General features: G+C 32.4%; 2 protein-coding genes across 4 annotated transcripts in view; both read left to right on the forward strand.

Annotated features, from left to right (window-relative positions):
* LOC111637571 (teneurin-m-like) overlaps window positions 1-19,225 on the forward strand; it is a 136,877-nt gene that overhangs the window by 19,808 nt on the left and 97,844 nt on the right. The window lies entirely within an intron of this gene.
* LOC111634280 (high mobility group nucleosome-binding domain-containing protein 5-like) lies at window positions 14,561-15,321 on the forward strand. Its single transcript, XM_023382414.1, has 2 exons — window positions 14,561-15,049; window positions 15,094-15,321. The coding sequence occupies exons 1-2, from the start codon at window positions 14,561-14,563 to the stop codon at window positions 15,319-15,321; spliced, it is 717 nt and encodes a 238-aa protein (XP_023238182.1).

Consider the following 19,225-nt stretch of genomic DNA (forward strand, 5'->3'; position numbering starts at 1 on the left):
AAGAAGAAAAGGAAGAGGAGGCGGAAGAAAAAGAGGAGAAGGAGGAGGAAGAAGAGGAGGAGGAAGAAGAGGAGGAGGAAGATGAGGATGAAGAGGAGGAGGAGGAAGAAGTAGAAGCGGAAGAACAGGAGGAGGAAGAAGAAGCGGAAGAGGAGGAGGAAGAAGAAACGGAAGAGGAGACGGAAGAAGTAGAAGAGGAGGAAGAGGAGGAGGAGGAAGAAGAAGCGGAAGAGGAGGAGGAAGAAGAAACGGAAGAGGAGACGGAAGAAGTAGAAGAGGAGGAAGAGGAGGAGGAAGAAGAAGAAGCGGAAGAAGAGGAGGAAGAAGAAGAAGCGGAAGAAGAGGAGGAGGAAAAAGAAGCGGAAGAAGAGGAGGAGGAAGAAGAAGCGGAACAGGAGGAGGAGGAGGAAGAAGTAGAAGAGGAGGAAGAGGANGAGGAGAAAAAGGAGAAGGGGAAGAAGGAAGAAGAAAAGGAAGAGGAGGCGGAAGAAAAAGAGGAGAAGGAGGAGGAAGAAGAGGAGGAGGAAGAGGAGGAGGAAGAAGAAACGGAAGAGGAGGCGGAAGAAGTAGAAGCGGAAGAAGAGGAGGAGGAAGAAGAAGCGGAAGAGGAGGAGGAGGAGGAAGAAGTAGAAGAGGAGGAAGAGGAGGAGGAGGAAGAAGAAGTGGAAGACGAGGAGGAGGAGGAAGAAGAAGCGGAAGGGGAGGAGGAAGAAATAGAGGGGAAAGAGGAGGGAAGACGCGAAAAAGAAGAAGAAAAGAAAATTTTAACTACAAAATAAATTTTTTTCAAATTTTTTTTAAAAGAAGAACAAAAATCCTATCCTTCAATTATACGGGGCTTAAAGGAGAAAAATCAAAAAATAAAAGTAAAGAATGAGAATCAATAAAGACGTCCAGACTACACAAGATGACTACAAGTGAACGAAAGTAGTCTGACAGATTAGCCAGATAACTGTCTTCACTTCGTTACTTTTAGACGTTTGTTTAATGTATAGCCTTCATTTAGTGCTTAGTAGCAGTTTAATTCCCTTCAAGACAATACTTAGAACAGATTCGCAGCAGAAAATATTTGACACCATCCTCTAAAGAGCCATTTTTAAGTTTTACAGGGTTAAATCTTTCTAATTTTTCCCCCTCTCTACTAAACCTGATATATACATTTAATAGCATCCAAGTTTTCCGGGATTTTTCCCTAGGAGAACACTATTCTTGATACAGGATTTAAAACTTGTAGAGAAGTTTCTTTTTTTTTAACTTGTGTTTTCCCAATCCAACCATTTCTTACGGTTTGCCAAATACCCCATATATTGAACTTGTCTCTCACTACACTAACCAGACTTGTTCTGCTTTAGAAACATTCTTTCTGTATTAAAATAACTTTTTAAATCTCAAATTCACGTCTAGAATATTCTAGATATATCTAGAAAAAAATATTACAAACTTGTATTCGATTTTTAATATCTGATCCGTATCAAAACTTATGATAAAGTTACAAATTTCCATCTATAATACCATTTATGCTATAGGCATTAGGAATAAAATACGCTTATAAGGTATAAATACACGTTAAAATTTGATTTCAAAACATATAGATAAACCTGTTAACGACGGCCACCGACGAAAACATTTTTAAAAATCCGTTACTGTAAAAAAAAAGTCCGTTTAAGACAGGTTTTACTGTAAATACAGTAAAACCTGTCTAAAACGGAAGTTAGTTTGTTACCTATATTAACTTGTATAAAACGGACTTTTTTAGAGTAATAGCAGCTACATTCTAAATCATAATTAAAGTCCTACATTAAGAATTTACACAATTTTTCTCCTCTCTGTGACACGTCTTTTAACCTGTATTAAGCGGTTCTAAATGTAAATTGTAGCATTTTAAACATATTTTTCTGTATTAATAAAAACACAATTCTATACGTTCCGTTTTAGACGGATTATCCTCCATAATATATAGAATTAAAGGGTTTAGAAGTCAATAAGGATTGGAACAGCAAGATCTGTTATCAGGAGGATGATTTAAGAGAAAGAGAGAGAGAGGGTGGAGGTCGAGTTTCACAGCAGCGTACATTTTCGGCAGGGCCTAGAGAATAAGTACGTAAAATTTGGTGCCGATCGCGAAAGGTTTTAGAAGTTAAAAGAGGAATGAAACCAGAAGGGTAGGATGAGTTAATAGAAGGATTAAATAAAGAAGAGGGGTTGAAGAGGAGGTTTTATCACCTCTATTTTCGGCAGGGGATTAGAGAATAAATACGAAAAATTTAGTGCAGATCGTATAGAAGCGTATAGAGAACAGACATCCGAACAGACATTCTATTATATTTATATAATAAATATAAATATATTCACAATTAAAAATGAAGAAAATTAATTTATATCAAGTCTAAAATGTATAATTAATTAATCATTTTATTCACAAATTCTTAAAATAAGTTATATTAACGAGGAAGAGAAGTTAAAAAAAAAATTAGTTAGAATTTAAGAAATAGAAAAAGGGATTTGAAATTAACTTGGGAGTGTGTGAATAAAAGAAATTTTCTATAGTTTAAAAAGATTTAGATTTATTCACGTGGCTGTGAAAGTTAACGAGGAGAGAAGTGTAGATTCGATGAAGTATCTAATTAACTGTTAAGTTCCTTGGAGTACGAGTTTCAATCAGAATTCTACCAACCTCTTATTTTTCTTCTCTTTTAAATAGTTTGTTATCGGGAGGTAAGAGCATTGTCTAACTTAAGTTTGTTCTAGAATTCTCTTTTGTTCTAGAATTATACGAGATAACGATGATTACTTTTTATGGGCAAGACAACTTCTCTTTTGATAAGTTGCTGACAATTTAAAATTCTAATTTTCACTAAATTTTTGTAGTTTTATAAAACAGCTCCTCTGCCATTTTGTTCTTTTTTTTTCTTTAATTTTATGTGTTAAAATACAAGAATTTTCTATTAGGAAAAAAAGGAGTAGAGGACTGTGTTTTCTTGGTTTTGAATTTAGAATTTCTTTGCGTGTAGCTTATATATATATATTTTATTTTTTAATGCGAAAGAACTGCCACGGAATATCAATGTTTGGAGAAATTTTGCCAAACTTTCTGCACAAAAATCGAAATTATTACTGCATTCTTGATTGTGTTTACGTAATATGAACGAATTTATATTTCAATTCGAGCGTGGAAGCAAATTGTAATGGGAAATCTTTCTTAATTTTACTATGTCTTTGTCATTCTATCTCCTCTCCCTGATTTTATCTCCCTCTTAAATTTTAAACCCTTTCACCGATCTGTACAAAATTTTTCATACTTATTCTTCAAATCCTACTGAAAATGTATGCTACCTTGAATTCACCCCATTCCATCTCCTCTCCTTGATTTCATCTCGACATCCCTTTGCTGATTTCTTCCCCTCTTAACTCTAAAACCTTTACTGATCTGCATCAAATATTTCATATTTATTCTCTAGGCCCTGCTGAAAATATATGCTATTATGAAACTTCAACACTCCATCTCCTCTCCCTGATTTTATCCCACTTTCATCCTCCTCAACTTCTGAACCCCTTAACCGATCTGCTCCAAATTTTCCATACTTATTCTCTAGACCCCTGCCGAAAATATAAGCTACAAAACTTCGGTTCTATCCCATTCCCTGATCTAATTAATGAAGGGGATTCTAATTAACTGATTAATTTAAAATTTTGTAGCAAACTCTTCTCGCCTTCAACGATTCTAGAACCAGAATTCTAGTTTATTTTCGAATCTTTTTTCTCCTCAAAATTAACCAGAAAACTTCGGAAAAGTGTGATAAACTTTATTCTAGATCTTGCTAGAATAAAAAAATATGTGTGGCTTTATGGATGCTTATTAAACATCCACACAGCTCATGCAATATTTCTAGACTGGAGGATGAGCGTTTATCTTTTTCTTGTCGGCTGGAGGCTGAATAAAGATATAGAAGGCAAGACACTCGTTGATAGGATGGACCAAGATCATAAGCCTCAGGCACAAGAACAACAAACATTGGTCTGACGAAAGGTCACAGAATACAAAAGTTTTTTCTCCTCCTCTTCCTCCTCTTTCTCTTCTTTCTCTTTCGTGAAATACGTCGATGCCTAAAGACATCTTTCTTATTCTTCAGCATCCAACTTGTTACAAAGGAGCAGGGAATTTTTATTTTCAAATCTTATTTTCTCTATTAAACTTTATCTATTTCCATAGGAATAACTTAAATTCTTACAATTTACACCTTGAATAAAGTAAAAAAGGGGTGAGAAAATCTCACTTAGTGTGCTTATCTTTGTAAGTGTATTGCAGAGAAGTCGTGGATGCATGAAACTCAATGGAGCTCATTCAATATGTTAGGAATGTGTGAAATACCTCCACTCCCGACTGTTAAGATGGAAAATAAAATATTATTTACACGTATTTTTTTCCAAGTGTTAACCTTTTATAAAACACACACTTTAATCATAATTATGTAAATTGATTTTTTATTGGCTTCCATCCTGCTTGGGAGGAGAGGATGATTTATGAGCCGCATCAACTTTTGTTTGGATTATCCTTAAATTCGTTAATTATTTCTTTATGGATAACGATTTATCTTATTTTAAATTATAGAAAAATTCTGAAATTCTAGATTTTTCTAGGAATTTCTTTTCACTTTATTAATTTATCTTATCCATCCATCTTTGATTTACTTAATACACATTGTATCCATGTTAGATTTCGATCCATCTAATGTGATTGAATGTATCGGGGATTAAACGGTCGCCATCTTGACTTTTCAATCTTACACGTTACGTTTTTATCCTTACATTTTTCAATCTTTTAAATTCTTTCGTATCGATGTCTGAAGTATCTATGATATGTACAATTTTATGCAAATTTCTTTCCCGCAGCATCAAATTCGTCTATCGTCATCGGAATTCTCAATCAATTTAAGGTGATTGAATATGTCAGATTGAAAGTATTTCACTCTGAAAAAGTCTTTTTTCCTTGTTTCTTACATACTGATTTTTCAATTTTTCCGGTATCTTACATATTGTTATTTACTATATTCAAACATATCCTATCGATCCTATCCAATTCTACGCACATCTTTCATGAAGTATACTATCCAAATTCGTTCAAGATCCTTCTGATCCGGCATTTTTTATCGATCCTATCCAATTCTATGCACACCTTTACATTCTAAATTCGAACACGATCCTTTTGATCCAGCATGTATCGATTCCATTCAATTCTATGCACACATCTACAAATAAATGCGAGCATAATCTTTCTGATCCAGTATTTTTTATCGATCCTATTCAATTCTATGCACACTTCTACCATCTAAATTCTAATATAAACTTTTTTATCATCATCTATCGATCTTATTCAATCCTAAGTACATTTCTACCATTTAAATTCGATGATATCCTTTAGATCCAGCATCTTCTGTTGATTCTATCCAATCCTACACTTTATCCAACCTTACGTATACTTCTACCATTTAAATTCGATCACAATCCTTCAGATCCAGGATTTTCTGTCGATCCTATCAAATCCTACACACACTTCTACCATCCAAATTCAAACATACTTCTCTAATTCCAGCATCTTCCGCATCCAATTTCTCATCTTCATCAGCCTGTATTTTTTTTAAACAGAAGCTTTCTCGGACTTTTTAATTAAAAGACTAATCCCTAAAAACAAGAAAAACGAAAATTTCATAACCAAAACTCCAGAAATTCCTAAAATGTTTCCTTGCTTAGAGAAAAAAACTAAAATAAAATAAACAAGAAATATTAATACACGATTTCCTCATCCATCAATTTCCTAAGAAATATTGAAAAATACCAAAAAATCTAATTAAATATTAAGAAACTTAAAAGCTAGTATCGTTAGTTTTAAAGGTTTTCAACCTCTTCACATCATTTTCTTACTGTTAAATTAAACTGCGCCATTTAAAGGGGGAAGAGTAGTTTCAATGGCTTAGCTATTAAATTTCCTTTCTCTCTCACTTTTTCTCTTAAGATAAACGTATATAAAAAACCTTTTTTTTCCTCCCAAAAAAATACAATAAAAAAAATTAAAATAAACTTTGTTTACTAGAAACACGACCATCAAATCGCGTATAGTTTAAGTTGAAACAATCAATCACAAAACAGAATATTTGTATCACGAAACACTTAAACACGCAACAATCGAATCTCGAAGATTATTATTATTTTGTTTTTTTAAATAAAAAATAAATAAAATAAATAAAAAATTTTTAAAATTTAATTAATTAGTTTAAAAGAAACAATTCTTTCCTGTTAAATCCATCTTATTTTCATCTTCCAACCTCATAAATGACGTAGGAAGGAGCGATTTTGATTACCAAAAGTTAATTTGATTTTTACTGGATTATTTTTTTAAAATTAATAAACGTAATTATATTTTAGTTTTCATTGACGAAAAATAAGTTAAAAGTCATTAATAATTTTGAAAGAGTACTTTTAGTATAGTCACTCCTCACATTTTCTCTCTCTTCGATTTATCGTGGGTATTAATTAAAAATGGTACATACACCCTTAACGTCTTACGAATGCCTATTTTTTTAAAAGTTATTCACGTTGTGCCATATAGACTATGTTTTTTAAGCCATAGTCGATTGGTATTCAGCCCGGACGACTTGTCTACATGATCTCCCCAACTATCGAGCAACGTGACCACATACTAAATTCTGTTCAGGCACAACAGTAGCTGACATCCAAGGCATCCCTGCCAGAATATTATATGATTGATTGGACAAATATAAGTGGCAACTCGTGAGGATGTTACAACCTCCCTTACACGGAACGTTGGCTATGTATACAGCCATAAAAGTATTTCACTCTTTGTTGGTTTTTCAATGTCTTAAATATGTTTACAACTATACTAAAATATTTTTCTTATGTATTCGACGGCATATTTATATGGCTTATTATATTATAAACGTGAAATATTTACGAAATTATTTATTGTCACAATTTTTTTTGCAATTTAAAATATATGCTTTCCATCTCAAATTAAATATCTTGCCCCTGTAAATCATATTTTTCCTCATATCAGCGGAGTAGTGCCGGTCATCTATGAAACATTTTCGGGTGAAAATTTTTGAATTGATTTTACGTAACTTCCGGTTTATACCGGAAATTCGTATATAATTAATCGGGCCTCATATCTGATATCGTTTTATCCCGTTTTAGTTTCAAATTTTAACCCAAAAATACATGATTTTAAGTCTGTTACGAAGATTGAAATCGTTACGAGTTATTTACTTAAACAATTATGTAATATTTTTTAAAAAAATAACAATAATATTTTCGTCCTCTCGTCGCTTCTTAACACCACTCGACGGGTTTTTGTGTGGCGTATACGTCACGAAAGACACGAACGTGTCACGCGACATTTTAGTAATCGAACAGCTGACATTATACAGCGCCTGGTACTTATTAAATTAAGATCCCAGGAAGACATCTGGCGACATATTGGAGACATCGGTAACTGTCAAGTCTAACATTAAGTAATTGAACGTGTGTAGTACACGATAGCAAAGAAAAGTTATAATTTGGCTACAAACATTAACCAGTATACATTAACTGTCAACTAGCTATTAAGATAGGTTTACTTTATGGAGGCTTGAAGCCGTAAAAGATCTGTTTAACATTTATTAAAAGGGAGAAAAATATATTCTATAAATATTTTTCCATAATTTATACCTACCTATCAAATCGTTACTACTGTTTTCTATAATACAAAGTATTGTTTTCTGTACATTCTAACGATGTTAATACTATTTTCTATATTTAATAAGTTGGAAATGTTGTTGCTGAAGACTTTTCTGGTATTCTTTATTTGTTTTCATCAATTAGAAAATTACTACCGTCACCTTTAAGTATTCAGATTGTTTCGGAGATATTAAAAGAGTGGGCCATATCTCCCGAATAAATAGTCCGATTTTCATGAAAATTTCTAGAAATATTTCTCACTAATGCACACATCAACCCTCGAAATTTCAGAAATTTTCGACAAAAGACATAGGAGTTATTAAGCTTTAAAGTGATTGAATACAACCCTGCCCTCCCCCACACGCATTAACATCCATACTTACAGAATAAAACTCCCCAAATTTTTAATGAATTTTTGCATATTGGAAGCCATTTTTTGACTAATCTCCATACTTTTTCTCTGTTATACAGTAGCTTGGAAAGTAAAGCTATTGTTTTCTATACATTCCATCAAAGTGTTACTGCTGCTTTCTACGTTATAAATGCTGCTTAAGATTTATTTTACACACGTGTAATTTTAGTTACGCTTTAGTTACGTTCTCGTCCATTTATTCGAGTTTTAAGTTAGCCCCGGGACTAAGATAGTCCATTGTTTCGGGTTCTTGTGGGGCATCGCATCAATAAACTGAACCAACTTATCACTTTAAGTGTAATTGTCTGAAACGGACTTGGGGATATATCTGTCAGTAATGATGGGATGGTCACTCTCTCGAGACGTCCTCCACGTCCGTAGAATCGTGATACAGGGGGATGGAGACTAACTTTACCAGTTTTGCTCCCAACTTATCACTTTAAGTATAAACATTTGTCAAATGGATCGTAAGTAAGTTTTGGTCATCCAATTGTTTCGCTTCGTATAAAATTGAGAAAGATAAAACTTTGGAAAGGACTTTTTTAACCAAAAAACAAAAAAAAATCATTTTTTAATCTTTAAATACGTAAAACTTAAAGATAAATTCCTAGTTTAACGTCCAATTCTCTCAACCGATAGTACGCGAGTAGAATTGCTAGTGTTAAGTCAATACAAGGAGTTAAAGATTGAGAATCTAATGTTCTAGTGTAGAGACGATGATGAAACTTTACGTCAAACTAAAGAATAATTTAACAGAATGGAATATTTTCCATTGTAATTTCCATTATATTTGATTTGTTCAGTATTCGTCTATTGCTAGAACCGAATTTATTCGTTTGTAGGGAACAAGATAAGTTATTCGAAAGACATCGGGCATTGAATAGAATGACGCAATTGCTCTATTCAATAAACAGCTTAGTCTCATCAAATCTTCTTGAGTATTCATTGGAAAAGCAGCTGTTTTCATGGGGACATCGAGGAAGTGATATAGGATGAATAGAAAATCTTTTGCCTTCACCACTTGACTTGGAGATGAAGGTGTTCATCTATTGGAAACTCCAAAATTGAACTGCCAAATGCTGACAATAGAAAATTAACCCCAGTGACAAATGCTTTTTACTCTTCTTTCACCCCCCTCCTTTCGATCGATTTTCCAACTTTCTACGTGTAAAAGAAAAAAAAAAAAAAAAAAGGTATCGAGTTTAATTTTTATTTAACTTCTAAAGAAATTTTAAGGTGCAGAATGTTTTACTTATCAATTCTCGATATAACGTATAAAGTTATCACGCTTTACACGTCGCAGTTAATTACTTATAAGTGTTCAAATAGATTTACATTTTGCATTGGAATTACCTTTCGTTTACCCGGATTTAACGCATCTGAATGAATAATATTTATTGTAAAATGTATTCTTAAAATAAAATTCGATTTGTTTTTAATAGAATTTACTTATTTCCAGAGAGATTTACTGTACATAATCCTACCGAAACAATCGAAGAATTTCTTGTATATAAAAAAAAAAGATAAAAAAAGAAATCGTTTCATCTTAACAATCGGATCGGATGACCAATTTATGAAAGAATTCACTTATAATCTTTATCTTGTATTGATGTTAGGAAAAAAACATATTTAAATTCCAGATTTATATTTAAAAATGTAGAAAAATAAAAATAAAAAAGAGAGAAAGACGACAAAGTTTCAGAGAAGGAAAGAGAGAGAGAGATGAGAAAAGATGCAGAAGGATGAGGAGGGATGCGGAGAGAAAAGTAAAAGTTAATGATGATAAATGTTGAAAAATTGATATTTTTTTCCATGCAAATTGTTAAGATAAATATGATATTCGAGAGTTATTTCATATAATTAAGTTAATATTTTATTTAAAATGCATTTAATAGCTTTTATCGTTAGTTATTTTTATATTTTTCTCAACTTAAATAACGATTATAATTTATTTACTTTCACATTTTTTTTTAATGAATAAACAAGTTCGTTAGTCGTTGATATTTCATTTTATCATCAATTATTTTGCCTCATTTCTCATTTTATTTACTTTATTATGAAGATAATAAGTAGTGTTATCCAATACGGTAATTTAAAAGAAAAGGAGGAGGAAGAAAATAATAATAATAATAATAATAAATTAATGCAACATCTGGATATAAGAATAAAAAAAATCGATAAGTATAAAGTATATTTTTATAATAATTATTTATATTTATTTTAAAATTTTAATACTTTAACGCTTTATCCCAAAGGATGAATGAATGTCATCTTGGCATTCACTCTTCCTAAGAGACGAGTATAACTAAATTTATAGAATATTTAATACAGTAAACTAAACAAAGTTTTAATTACACTTTATAAATATAATCTAAGAGCTAATATATATATAGAAACATTAGAAATTTCTTTATTTTTTAACTGAATAAAGGGTCAGATGGTCTAGGATCACCGGGGGCTAAAATGTGAGATGGATCAATCGATACATGGCAAAGGCTCCATCAAGAGAGTCTGGAGTCAAACACAGAACTGTAAATACAGTTCTCATTTAGTCTGGAGAAAACGTGTATGATTAAACTACCCCCTTCCTTCTTTTTTTTCCTTACTGCAATTATCTTTCTACACATAAACTGGCGAAATTTTTGTTGAAACAATACTTGAAAGACTTAACGAATGTGATCAGTTGAACTAACGAGTTTAATAACTTCAGAAAGGAAGGAGGAAATAGTAAGGAAAAAAAACTGTTTCCATATATTTTTTTTCTAAATTCGAGTAAAATAATTAAAAATTTGTATAAAAATTTAAACTCTTCAAGACGGAAATTCCTCCTCCTCCTCCTCCTCCTTCATCTCTTCCTCTTCCTCTTCTCGATCTTGGAGAAAACCGTTTATGACTTAATGTCGTGATTTAAATTAACATATTATAAAGAAAATTCAACAAAATTATTCTATTTATTTTACATTTTTATAATATAATCGTTTAATTCAGATGGGACATCGTTGTAATTTCCGTTGACAGATTTGCTGAGGAGGAGTTTTTCGTAAGTGTTGCTGATGCGGTGAATAATTTCACTGGAGGGCAATTCAAGTTTCCTTCTCCTTCCCCCTTCTTTCTCCCATTCATTCATCTATTTAAAACGTTGATAAATTCATTTTCTTGTAATTTCTCTTATAATTTTTCAATTTTTTGAAATTTTATTCTTAAATAAGAAGGGGAAAAATCGAAAAAACTCGAGCATTGGTGGACACAACTTGCTTATATTCATTCTGTAAGGATCGATGGTCTAATGATCCGTAAAGGCCCTATGCTGGCAACCCCTGTACCACTCACTACCTGAAGCACGCGGGAGAAAGTGAAGAAGTTCTTTTTTTTTTTCTTTTTCTTCTTCTTCTTCCTCTTCATCTTTCAGCCTCTCAATTGCGGATCGTGGTCATTCCAGCGTAGTTTCCTACTTCCACTCTGTCGTTTTTCTGTCATGCAATGCATGTCAGCTAGTCTGTGGAGCGAGAAATACTGTATTTCGTCAGTGAGAAGTCGAATAGCATTGTTAACTGCGTATCATCTCTGCAACTTTATATCATATCGACTCACGCTATCTTAGCTTCTCGCATCATCCTCTTCCTCACCTCTAACATAAGGACACTAATTCTTAAGATAAAGAACCTCTTTATGCTCCAGAAAATGGATCCTTAAGCTTAGAAGGAAGCAGAAAAACTAACCATTTTAACAACTGTTAAGATTACGTGAGGGACGAGTTGGAACAGGAAGTGGTACACCAACGGGTTACTAATGCATTCTCTTCACACCGATAGTCAATAATGGTCCAGTATGTGAACTTAGGAAGCCTTTCAATTTGTTCTACTAAAAGAACATCGCAGTGTAGAGGTATTTCTGCGGATTATACACAAAATAAGGAAAGTATCTTTCCACCACGCTGTAAAGAAGGAATTAAAACGACCACAAAAAAAAAAATTAATACTAGCAGAACGAGTAGAGAATTTTAAATTAGGAAGTGGGACCATTTATTTTTATTCTAATTATTATATTTAATCTGTACTTAGTAGGTATAGGCATCCATTATTGTCGAGTATCCATTATCCGGCGGATAAATACGCTACATTAACTTTAAGAGGGCATTTAATCATTGACTATTTATCAAGAAAAGGTACGTTAAGTCATCAATAATTCGATACCTTGATGGAAATTGCAGCATTTGACAGTTGAACGGGAAAGACGGGGGGGAGGGGGAGGGAGAAAGAGATGATTTGTTGCATTGTGACGTTTCTCACACGCATCCCAAACGGGTTACGTGCCCATAACGATCTTAGACGGTTCACTAATCGTCATTACAATTATAAAAGAATAGGAATGATTTATTAGAACCACCGCCTATTTCAAGGTTGTCATTAAATTTAGCAGGAAATAGAACAAAATGGCGATTTTATTCGTTCCACACACGAAATTCGACAACTAAACAGGAATGAAGATTTCAACATTTGTTTTAATGATTAGTTTCCGCTTTATTTACTTTACTCCAGACTAAAATTACATTTCTGTCAATGTCGTTAAAGTATTATTGATTTAAATCATAAATTTAATTCTACAACTTCTCATTAATTTTTCCTAGATTTATTCTAATAGCCCACCTCTAACCATAACAAATCTCTTCGTCTTTCAATTTCCTATACCCCTCCATAGTAATAATAATAATAATCACATTTAATATGTACCAATCTATATGGTATTAATTAGTGTGAGTTTTTATGGCCCCTATCCTTCGTATAAAAAGATAATAACCACTCCTTATGACCTGCTATCATTATCATTAGTCTCCAATACGTTCGATAACTGTAATTATTCGTTTTATTGCTCCATTCTGAGTAATATGAGGCCTTAAATTTTTACATGAGGAATCTTATTAACGTCATAATTACAATAGGGGGTTGGTGGATAGCTGTCAAAAGTAACTTTTCACGCGTTAACCCCTGGTTGTTTCCTTCTATAAATTTGAAAAACACGTCCTCAAAGGGGAGAGGAACATTTGATAGAAAAATACGAGTCTACTGCAAATACATAAACTTATCCTTTGGAGAGGGATATTTTTAGAGAAGTGGCACATATTTTTGGCCTATCGCATCGAACCACTGACAGCAATTGAACCAATGTACAGGATGATAAGTGGACTAGAACATAGTTTCTTTTGAGGTTATAATAAAGTTCGGTTGGTCTAATCAAATAGGAGTCAACGTGCTCCTAGATTACTCCTTTAAGATCAGAATAATTTATCTTTAAATTATTATTATGGAAGTATTAAATTGTCATTAACTACGGACGTTTGGCTTTAGTATTTTCCACGTTTTTCTCCCTCCTCCTCGCTGTTTTTTTTTGCACAAATAATATTAAAATTATACAAAGAAATAGTTGCAGCAGCATTAAAATAATGAAAGCTTATAAAAATTATAGATTATTTTTTCTTCCTCCAGTTTTCTCGTTTATGTGACGATTTTTCTTGTAATAATTATGATATAATAAAGTACGCCCTCGTTAGAAAAATCCTTAATCCAATTAAGTAGAAGGCAATTAGGCAATTCTCTCCCCCCTCCTCTAAAAATTCGTTAAAGATCTGGGGGGAGGGAAAAACGGGAAATACATTACGTTTTTTCCCTATCATTTCAACAAAATAACTTTTTTTTTTTTTAATCTTTAAAAAAAAATCCCTAAAATCCTGGTGAAGTTGTACTCGATGCTAGTGGCAATTTTCATCCTTCTATTCTCTCGACGTAGGAAAAAAAAATAGCGGCTACAAAATGTCAATATGATACGAGAAACAGAAGTTATATATATATATATTTTTTTCTTTTTCCTTTGTTTCGTCATAAAGTGCAGTTCAAACTCCTAACAATAAAGACACCTTTCACGTGAACCACACCTAACAATACCACGCGGTTTATACTTTCAAATACAGTAAGAAAATATACATACTCTCATTATAATTGCAAATATTTCTTACGAAGTAAAACCTCAGATGTGTGAGGTGCCATTTTTATTACCATTCTACAAATTTCCTTTCTTAAAAAGCTGGAATAAATTTGCAAAATTTTTATACGATTTTGTCGTTTTTCCTTTTTTTTTTCTTTAATGTACAGGTGTATCTTGTTGTTAATGTTTTTTTTTTTATATATTTAAACGTTGAAAGGAATTTTTATTGACATTAACAAATCTCTGTAGGAAAGACAAGCGAGAATTTTTTCGTCATTTTTAATTCGCATTTCAATTAAATTCTTTGATTTTTATAACCTCTGTTAAATCTAAATTATATATTATTTATCTTCTACGGATGCTGTTCTTAACCGGTGGTAAGCGTATTTCGAGTGTGTTATACACAAATGGCGAGTGAAAAAGGTTGAGAAGATAACCTAAATGATAATAGAAGATGGAAAGAAAAAAGAAGATAAGGAAGATGGAAAAGAGGAAGAAATAAAGGAGGAAGTAATGGAGGAAAAAGAAGAGGAAGATGAAAAAGAGGAAGATGTAGAGGAAGATAGAAAAGTAAAAGAAGTAGAGGAAGATGAGAAGGAGGAAGATGTAGAGGAAGATAGAAAAGTAAAAGAAGTAGAGGAAGATGGGAAGGAGGAAGATGTAGAGGAAGATGGAAAAGTAAAAGAAGTAGAGGAAGATGGGAAGGAGGAAGATGTAGAGGAAGATGGAAAAGTAAAAGAAGTAGAGGAAGATGGAAAGGAGGAAGATGTAGAGGAAGATGGAAAAGTAAAAGAAGTAGAGGAAGATGGAAAGGAGGAAGATGTAGAGGAAGATGGAAAAGTAAAAGAAGTAGAGGAAGATGGAAAGGAGGAAGATGTAGAGGAAGATGGAAAAGTAAAAGAAGTAGAGGAAGATGGAAAGGAGGAAGATGTAGAGGAAGATGGAAAAGTAAAAGAAGTAGAGGAAGATGGAAGGAGGAAGATGTAGAGGAAGATGGAAAAGTAAAAGAAGTAGAGGAAGATGAGAAGGAGGAAGATGTAGAGGAAGATGGAAAAGTAAAAGAAGTAGAGGAAGATGGGAAGGAGGAAGATGTAGAGGAAGATGGAAAAGTAAAAGAAGTAGAGGAAGATGGAAAGGAGGAAGATGTAGAGGAAGATGGAAAAGTAAAAGAAGTAGAGGAAGATGGAAGGAGGAAGATGTAGAGGAAGATGGAAAAGTAAAAGAAGTAGAGGAAGATGAGAAGGAGGAAGATGTAGAGGAAGATGGAAAAGTAAAAGAAGTAGAGGAAGATGGGAAGGAGGAAGATGTAGAGGAAGATGGAAAAGTAAAAGAAGTAGAGGAAGATGGAAGGAGGAAGATGTAGAGGAAGATGGAAGGAGGAAGATGTAGAGGAAGATGGAAGGAGGAAGATGTAGAGGAAGATGGAAAAGTAAAAGAAGTAGCGGAAGATTTTTTGGAAAAGGGGTAAGAGAAGAGGAAGATGTGAAAGGGGAAGAAGTAAAGGAGGAAGAAGTACAGGAAAAAGATGGAAAGGAGGAAAAGAAGAGAAGGAAGATAGAAAAGAGGAAGAAATGGAGGAGGAAGTAGAAAGGAAGACCAGGATCAAACGACATAATTTTAAGCATCTTCAGCATCATTTTTTAATCATTTTATCTTAGAATTTTTTATATTTTTAGCTGTTTATCATTATAATATTTGTGTGTGTGTGTCTCTCTCTCTCTCTCTACAGGATTATCTAACGAATCGTGGTTCAAATTTCCAAAAATTGTTAGCATAGACTTGAAAAATCAGTTTTAATTTTATTTCTAAACATTTCTCGAGTATACTCCAGTCTAAAGCTAATATTTGAGATGTAAACTAATAGAAAATTTGTTGAGAATTACTTAATAACTTCTCAACTTAATTTAGTATAATTAAAGCTTTTATCTACTCTCATAGGCTAATTAAACGAATTTTAATCATATTTACTCACCTTGTATACTTTTAAACTTTCTAATGAATACAATTAACGCCGCTAATTTCGTTTTAGTGAGGAAACCGTCACTATATCGAATGTCTGTTATCGAAAAAGTTATATTTATCATGGCAGAAACGTTATGGTTCAGCTATTCGACTACTAAAATGGGATTTTTATATAGTATATGAGCATGGTTTGCATGCTACAGCATCAACCATGCGAAAAAATTTATGACCTTTCGCCTGGTTTATAGAAAGACGTCGATAACCCCTCCACAAATAAGCATTTTACTCCAATAGAATTAACTTAGTCTCGCCCAATTACATTCTTTAAAGGATTATTTTTAATGTCCCATAATTTCTAAACCGATTAAGAAGATAAAATTCATTTTCTTTAGCGTTTAGCTGTCGAAAATCTGTTACCATTAAAGCTGTACTGACGAGCATAATTTTTTTTTTAAATGTTACCATTTACAGCTGTATTAAGCAACATATTTAAAACATGTTATCATTAGAACTGTACTGACCAGCATAATTCAAAATCCCTAGCAAAACCGATCGTAAAATACAGATAACGTTATCATACATTAATATCAGTTGAGATAGCGAACAGTAAAAATGATGGATGATACTGATAACAGTAAAAGTTATCATCATTAACTATAATCATTTACCTGAAGCAAATATTTACAAGATTAGAAAGAATAAAGTCGAACAGTTACTGAATAAATCATCACTCCATTAAATCTATACCAGATGTATACAAAGTTTAACGTAGTAAAATAATTAAATGCTTGATTAAACATGAAATAGATTCAGCAAGTACTTTATGGATATAATTACATGCTCAACCAAGCCATTATTGACAGAGAAGCAACATCGAACATCAGTTTAGCTAATGTTCGTTGTTGCTTTCTCTTCCTGGCTATTATCATATACTTCGACGACATAAAACTGTATGAAGATTGTTATAAAAGTGAAAAATAAAACTTTGTTTTAGTAGATAAATGATGCGTAACTCTGCGTAACCATAGAAAAAAGGAGATGAAAGAGGAAGATGTAGAGGAGGAAGATGGAAAAGAGGAAAGAGAAGAGAAGGAAGATAAAAAGAAGAAAGAAGAGGAGGAAGAAAGAAGGGGAGGAAGATGGAAAAGAGGAAAGAGAAGGAAGATAAAAGGAAGAAAGAAGAGGCGGAAGATGTAAAAGAAAAAGAAAGAGAGGAGGAAGATGAATAGGAGGAAGATGGAAAAGAAGAAAGAAAAGAGAAAGAAGATAAAAAGAAGAAAGAAGAGGAGGAAGATGAATAGGAGGAAGATGGAAAAGAGGAAAGAGAAGAGAAGGAAGATAAAAAGGAGAAAGAAGATGAGGAAGATGAAAAGGAGGAAGAAAGAGAGGAAGAAGATGGAAAGGAGGAAGAAAGAGAGAAGGAGGTAGAAATGAAGACCAGGATCAAACGGCATAAAACTAAATTTTAATTTAGTCCCAACGACACAAACAACGTTAAGTTTTATTGCCAAATTCTAAATTGACATTGTTATAAAGTAGATAAATTGTATATAAACCCGTATACGAGGTAGACGGGCCTTTTATGCAGTAGAAATTTAACCTTTACACGGAGCTTGGGTCGTATGAATAGACTTAAGTTATAAAAAAGGAAGGTCTACAAGGCTATAGAAATGGGAACAGAACTGTTTTCTACTATACTACAAAATGGATACAGCATACATAAAAGAAAATAGTCTGCAGGAAAGCGTATAAATATTCAGTAAGTTGGAAATCGGCTCTGAAAAACGGAAATTTAACAGTTAATCTGAATTTCTTTTTTGTCATTACAGGACGTTAAAGATATAAATTTCGTTTTGTTTACGTGTACGGTATTTATTAACGGGAGTTTCTGTATTAAAAAAAAATATATCCCCCTTCTCTCACCATTGGCTATATTAAAATTACAGATGATTAGAAAGAGTAAGGAGGAAGAAAGAGAGAGGGATGAAGCAATAAAAGTTTCATAAAAAGAGATAAAAACTTGCGGTTATAGTAAAGAAAAATGGAAAAGTAAGAAGAGTGATGCTGTAGGTAGGTTGCTAAGGTGGATGTTTATAGTAGCAAGAGCAACTGCGGCAGTCGAGGATGAGTAATAGCCTCTGGTGAAGAAAATATGTGAAAACATGAAAAGTATTTCGGATATATAAAGAAGAAAGAATGTAAATTTTTTCCATCCACTAAAGTATGATAATATAATATTTAATTTGATTCATCTTTCCATGGAATAATTTAATGTCGTAGATGCGTTTTTGCTGTTCTTTATCAAAAGCAATATTTTTTCTATTAAAAAAAAATCCCTCGTCTTTTCATAAAAGTATGCAAATTCCTGATAAGTTCCTTCAATTTTCTATATACAAAACAATAGAAAATATACAAAATTATTCTTCTTCATACAAAAAATAAAAAAAAATCCCTTATCTTCTGATAAAAGTATGAATATTCCCTATACTTTCCCTATACAAAACAATGGAAAATATATAAAATTACTCAACAAAATCTAAACAATTCGATGTATGTAAGCTTAGATTATTTCGTGTTTATTGCTAGTTAAACATTTAATAATAATAATATTATTATTTTAATGTTTAAATAAACGATAATAAAATTTTTTCTTTGAATTTTAAACGTTTACGTTAAAACGAGACTTTTCATCCCCCTAAAAAACGTTTTTTTTTTATCACTTTTTAAAATAAATTTCATTAAATTAAAGTTATTTTTGGAAAATAATAATCAAATTATGCAATTATATAGCTTTATATAGGGATGTTTTCTTTAAAAAAGACAGTCAGAATGCATATTAAACAGCATAAAAAATTATTATTTTAGAGGAAGATCACGTTATTGATGCTGCACACGAGTGAGAATAATTAGGAATTGTGAGATAAACAAGTAATTCAAGTGAAGAATTTATTTATAAGACGATGAAGGAGAAAGTGATGTTTACTAGAAGTATATAAAAAGTATAATTTTTTAAGGTAGGGACTGTAAAAAAAACTCAGCACGTCACGCATCACCTGTACAGCACAATTGCCTATGGGAGTAGTTAACAATTGTTACATTTATATGCAGCTCGGAGCCCGTTTGGCATTTACGACGATGTTACAA

Source organism: Centruroides sculpturatus, unplaced genomic scaffold (genome assembly GCF_000671375.1).
Source record: "Centruroides sculpturatus isolate CEXI.00-Female unplaced genomic scaffold, Cexi_2.0 scaffold146, whole genome shotgun sequence".
NCBI classification, from domain to species: Eukaryota; Metazoa; Arthropoda; class Arachnida; order Scorpiones; family Buthidae; genus Centruroides; species Centruroides sculpturatus.